Below are 6,192 nucleotides of genomic sequence, written 5' to 3'. Positions count from 1 at the left end.
AGAGACAGCAAAAAGGGCCATTATCTGCAGATGACTAACATCATGGGGTATAGGAAATATCTGAGGACAAAGAGAGAACTAGGAGCAAAAAAGAAGCTTTCTCTAGCCTTTTTTATAAGCGGTGATGGTTGATTCATTCATCTATCAGCGAGCCTAATCTTGAGGGATGATATAAAGCACCAGTAGTAATCCTTGATAGGAAGGAGGTAGCGTAGAATGATGGGGCCCAAGCATTCAAGAGAGACAGCTCCCTTGGGTGGGCCACCCCTGGAAGGCTGTGCATGAAGTCAGTGGCATGGAGGAGGCAAGCCGGAGCAGAGAGGCTCCCCAGAGATGCCACACACATACAATCTGACTCAGAAGACCAAGGGAAGAAAGAGGGAGGAAGGTCACTTAGACACATTCTACTTGACTCCCCAATTAACAGCCACTACAAAAATTCAGATCAGAGTGGAGGTAGAGTGGGGAGAGTCCTGACCAGAAGTCAGGAGACTTGAGCTCTAAACTCACCTGTGACTCCAATTCTAAACTTAGATCATTTGTTTTGCCGCTCTGTGCCTCATTTTGTCTAGTTGTAAAATGAAAACAAATAATAATTATGCAAACTCTCAAGTCCTTTTAAGGGCCAAAATCCTATAATTTTACATAATGCATATACTTGTTTTTAAAACAGTGATACTTTTGTCACAGACAGTTAATTTAAAAGAAAATAAAGCACCTGCTTTTGTTTTACTCGTGGAGCAGTAAATCAGACAACAGAATGGGACTTTGAAAAGAACTGGAGGCCGGGCTCGGTGGCTCAGCCTGTAATCCCACACTTTGGGAAGCTGAGGTAAGTGAATTGCCTGAGCCCGTGGGTTCGAGACCCACCTGGGCAACTTGGCGAGACCTCATCTCTACAATAAATCAAAAAATCAGCCGGCGTGGTAGCCCGCGCCTGTAATTCCGGCTACTCGGAAGGCTAAGGCAGAAGGACCGCCAGAGCCCAACAGGTCGAGGCTGCGGTGGCCGGGAGCAGCCACTGCGCTCCAGTCTGGGCGACAGAGTGAGACTCCAACTCAAAAAAAAAGAAAAAAGAAAAAGAGCTGGAGTAATCCAGTGAAGACAGTAATGCTATTAGGCTGGCTTGGAGCTTGATCTCCAGCTTGAGAACGAGCAAGTCCGCCCTCAGCAGTGCAGTGGAGAAGAGGCAAGCCACACTTCACTCTCTCCAGATTTTTTAAGGCTTCCAGAGTTTTATCCTGCCTTCTGTAAAGAACTGCTCAAGCCGGGCTCGGTGGCTCAGCCTGTAATCCCGAGCCTTGGGAGGCTGAGGTGAGTGGATTGCCTGAGCCCGCAGGTTCGAGACCCACCTGGGCAACTTGGCGAGACCGCGTCTCTACAGTAAATCAAAAATTAGCCGGGCGTAGTAGCACGCGCCTGTAGTTCCAGCTACTTGGAAGGCTGAGCGGAAGGATCGCCGGAACCCAGCAGTTCGAGGCTGCGGTGGCCGGGAGCGGCCACTGCACTCCAGTCTGGGCGACAGAGTGAGATTCCAACTCAAAAAAAAAAAAAAAAAAGAACTGCTCAAAAAAATCACAGCCACAGCCACATTTCAATTGTCCAGTAGCTTGGTAAAAAGCTGCTGCCCTTCTAAAGTCATATCATGGAAATGACGGTCTCAGAGCACCGTGTTAAAGCCAACAGGGGAGTCAGTAGTTTACTGAAAAGTGTAGTCAGCTGGACAATAAAGAAAACTATGTTCGAGGCCCAGATTTGTGTAGCTATGAACAAATTACTTATTTAGAGCCAGAAAAGCCTTAATTTTTTTTCCCGTAAAAATGTATAATCTAAATCTAAGCTTTGATACCTTAGTACAGTACGGGAGAAAAACTTGTTTGGTCTCTGCCTCTCTCTCTTCAAAGTCATTTCATATCTCTTAGTGAATCAGAATTCTCTATTCTATTTTTCCAAAAGTGTGTGATTAGCACCTACTATGTGTACAGCATGATTTAAAATGTTGAATGGGGATTTCAAAATGAAACACACAATATTTGAACATAGATTCTAAATGGAGAGAAAAATCATAACACACAAGAAACTAAGTGCCCAAATGATTGGTGCAGCTACTAAATGTTATATTTGGATTTTTTTTTCCTAATTCTTGACAGGAGGAACCAACAAAAAGAATGGAAGAGGCTGTCCTACTTAATCGAACTTCTTTAGTGGCATATTTTTGGCTTAGAGGTTTATCTGTAAATCAAAAGGTACAGATGGCTATGTTTTCGATGTTCCTCATTTTCTATGTCCTGACATTGATTGGGAACATCCTCATTGTCATAACGATTACCTATAACCATCGGCTCCATACACCCATGTATTTCTTCCTCAGCAACCTGTCTGTTATTGATGTCTGCCACTCCACTGTCACTGTCCCCAAGATGCTGATAGACACCTGGTCAGAAAAAAAGCTCATCTCTTTTGATGCCTGTGTGACCCAGATGTTCTTCCTGCACCTCTTTGCCTGCACAGAGATCTTCCTCCTCACCGTCATGGCCTATGATAGGTATGTGGCCATTTGTAAACCCCTGCAATACATGATAGTGATGAACTGGAAGGTATGTGTGCTGCTGGCTGTGGCCCTCTGGACAGGGGGGACCATCCACTCTATCGCTCTGACTTCCCTCACCATCAAGCTGCCCTACTGTGGTCCTGATGAGATTGACAACTTCTTCTGTGATGTACCACAGGTGATCAAACTGGCCTGCACCGATACCCACATCATTGAGATTCTCATTGTCTCCAACAGTGGGGTGATCTCTGTGGTCTGTTTTGTGGTCCTGGTGGTGTCCTACGCCGTCATCCTGGTGAATCTGAGGCAGCAGATCTCTGAGGGCAGGCGGAAAGCCCTGTCCACGTGTGCAGCTCACCTCACGGTAGTCACCCTCTTCCTGGGACACTGCATCTTCATCTATTCCCGCCCATCCACCAGCCTGCCAGAGGACAAGGTGGTGTCTGTGTTTTTCACTGCTGTCACCCCTCTGCTGAATCCCATTATCTATACCCTTAGGAATGAAGACATGAAGAGTGCCTTGAACAAGTTAGTGGGAAGGAAGGAGAAGAAAGAGGAAAAATGAAAATGTCTAAGTCCTTAAGATGCTTGGTGCTCCAAATCAAAGAAATGCCTTTCAAAGAATAATTTGCACACTATATTCATCAGATTATAAGACATAAAATTATTCTTGGCCCAATATCTGACAATCATGGCAATAGCTATGATTGTTAATATCTTCCATGTGCTGAAAATTGTTCTAGGCACTATGTATTTACTTAATTCTCCCAATAACACTGAGAGGTAGGTATTATTATGCTTGTTTATACATGAAAAAAAAGCTCAAATAATATATGTAAAGTCACTCTTCTAGGATATGATGAAGGCAGGATGTGAACCCAGGTGTATCAACACAAACTCAAGCTGTTTTCATTACATTATTCTGCCTCTCTCTGCTTAGAATGATGATCAAGGTCTAAACCAACCTTCAGATTTCTGGGCAACCCTTGCCTACATACATCATTCAATCAGATTCTTGTGTAAACAACATAAAAGATACTGGTAAATTAAACAAATTGAGTTTCCATATGACTGATGGCTGAGAAGGGAGAGTTTGAACTACTGAAGTTATTGACTCTCTCAAGTATCCAGGCAAAACTTGCCATCAGAACAATAAAACAGGAATGTCTTATTATCCATTCATTTGACACATATATACTGAGCACCTATTATGTGCTAGGTATTAGGTTTATAGACACAAATAAGATACATATATAGCCCCTCATTCATGGAGTTTAGAGTGTAGTGAATATAGAAAACAAAAATATGAACAAATACATTTTAACTGTGATACATGCTGTAGAAGAATAGAGCAATGTGCTATTAGAGAATATGGAAGAGACCACATTTAGACTGAATGGTCAAGGAGGGTCTTTCAGAGAAAGTTACGTTTAAGCTAAGATGTGAAAGATGAAAAGGATCTAACCATGATAAAAGAGCGATTATGACTATTCTAGGCAGAGGAAATGACAGGTGAAAAGACCTATGCTAGGAAAGACCTTGGCTTGTTCCAAGAAGTGAGTGGTCATTGTGATTACAGCTTAAAGTGTAAGACAGAGAGTGGTAGTGGCAAGAGAGTAATATTGAAGAGGTGAAAAGAAATCTTCTAAGTTTTCTCGAGAAGTCTAGAATCTTTTTTTTTTTTTTTTGAGTTGGAGTCTCATTCTGTTGCCCAGGCTGGAGTGCAGTGGCACATTCACGGCCACCCCAGAGTCAACCTGCTGGGCTCCGGTGATCTTTCTGCCTCAGTCTTCCAAGTAGCAGGACTATAGGCTACCATATATGCGCTACCATGCCTGGCTAATTTTTTATTTTATTGTAGAGACGAGGTCTCGCCAAGTTTCCCGGGCTGGTCTCGAACCCGTGGGCTCAGGCAATCCACTCACCTCAGCCTCCCAAAGTGCTGGGATCACAGGCTGAGCCACCAAGCCCAGCCTAGACACTTTTTCAGTACAATGAAAAGCCACCAGAATGGTTTAAGCACAGAAGTGGCATAAAATAATTTATGAATAACTTTATTTTCATTATTATGCAGAAAATTTGTTCAATTAAGCACTTATTGCTAAACACTTAATGGTCGCCAAATATTGCTCTAAGAGCTGGTAGAAAATACCAAGTTGGGACAATCCCTTTGGCTCCCCTCCCGTTGTGGGAGCTTTTCTGTCCTCTCAACAAATCCTGTTTTAGAAAAAAAAGAAGAAAGAAAGAAAATACCAAGTTGAATACGACATGATCTATAACCCAACATCTTGAGTCTAGTTGTGGGGGCACATATTATGACAGAGTGGCATGTGTTGAGTGGGCAGAGAAACCAGGGAATCTGAAGAGGATATTCCAGGCAGTATCTCATATGCATTTATACAAAAGAGCATGACACATTGGGAATCGATAGTTCACTCTGACTCTATCAATGAGAAAGTTAGGCTTAAATGCAGCTGGGACTTCCCAGGCAATCGGTGAGGGTATGATTAATAACTCTGTGATAAACAAGAGCCTTATCATATTTTTTATTAGGAAAATTATTAATTTTGCCAGGAAATGTGCTGGGAAGGAAACTTAAGTGAAACAAGCCATTTCAGTTATACAGAAGCATGATTATGAAGGCATTAGGTAGGGTTTTCTGGGTATCATATATTAACTTCCAACAGACTAATCAAATATTTAATAGAGTAGTTTATTTCCCAAAGATAACTCCCTGAACAGTGTAAAACTATATTTATTTGAACTGGTTGGCCGTATTGCTGAGTCAAATTTGAGAATTATAGAATTTGTACAAAATGCTCTTTTACTATAAGCAATGGCAGACAAAAGGAGAAACATCTTTCCAAAGAGCCCAAATGGGACCTCTTGTGCAGGAATAGGCCCTACAATGTGACAGACAAAACAGTGCTGCATGGCAGTCATTAAGGTTCTAGCCAGTGAGCTGTAACAGAAGAAGAAAGACAAGTCTGCTTATTTTGTTCATACCAGCGAGCAAAATTTCTAGTAGTACCCATTTTCAATCACATTAATCTTCACAACTCTCTGGAGAGGTAAACAAAGAACTGAGTGCCACATGTTCTCACTCATAAGTGGACTCTGTACATCAAACATAATACTGCAAGAAAGGGATTGGCAGTACCATGATACAGCCAGGGGAGGGGAGGCACATTGCATCAGTAAGGGTGCCTGATCCTAATCCAGGCAAAGTGATATCCGATGGGAGGCCCAAACTTCACTTGTATGTAAACCACTTATGCAACCAATTCTGACTTGTATCCTACATCTTTAAATTTTAAAAAGTAAAATAAATTATTTATCCTTCATTTCATAGAAAAAGCTTTTCAGACTTGGGGACAAGGTAAAAATGTGTTTAGTTACTCACTGAATAAATAGAGAATAAAGAATAAGGTGAAAATATTTTCACTCTTGGCTATGTGGTTGACTTGCTTTAAAGGGGAGAGAAGAATCATTATGTATCCATATAGAAATTTGTTCAACAACTTTGTATTCAACAATTGAATACCTCAGGTACAATCATCTTCTATCTATACAATAGAGCAGGGGTCCCCACTCCTGGACCATGGGTGGAGCTTGAACACAGATTCAAACATCCTTGTCCA

At 42.0% G+C, this 6,192-nt stretch overlaps 1 protein-coding gene across 1 annotated transcript; it reads left to right on the top strand.

Annotated features, from left to right (window-relative positions):
• Positions 1 to 2,087: 2,087 nt before the first annotated feature.
• Positions 2,088 to 3,186, top strand: LOC103249953 (olfactory receptor 4E1). Its single transcript, XM_008048565.2, has one exon. The coding sequence runs from the start codon at positions 2,169 to 2,171 to the stop codon at positions 3,114 to 3,116; it is 948 nt and encodes a 315-aa protein (XP_008046756.1). The 5' UTR covers positions 2,088 to 2,168; the 3' UTR covers positions 3,117 to 3,186.
• Positions 3,187 to 6,192: the final 3,006 nt, after the last annotated feature.

The sequence above is a fragment of the Carlito syrichta genome, unplaced genomic scaffold (assembly GCF_000164805.1).
Source record: "Carlito syrichta isolate Samal-C Ts95f unplaced genomic scaffold, Tarsius_syrichta-2.0.1 Scaffold124793, whole genome shotgun sequence".
NCBI lineage: Eukaryota > Metazoa > Chordata > Mammalia > Primates > Tarsiidae > Carlito > Carlito syrichta.
This window is presented reverse-complemented; position numbering and strand designations above follow the sequence as displayed.

Bases quoted from the DNA above. Each gene is read 5' to 3' on its own strand.
- LOC103249953 (XM_008048565.2), top strand. From the start codon at position 2,169: ATGGAAGAGGCTGTCCTACTTAATCGAACTTCTTTAGTGGCATATTTT.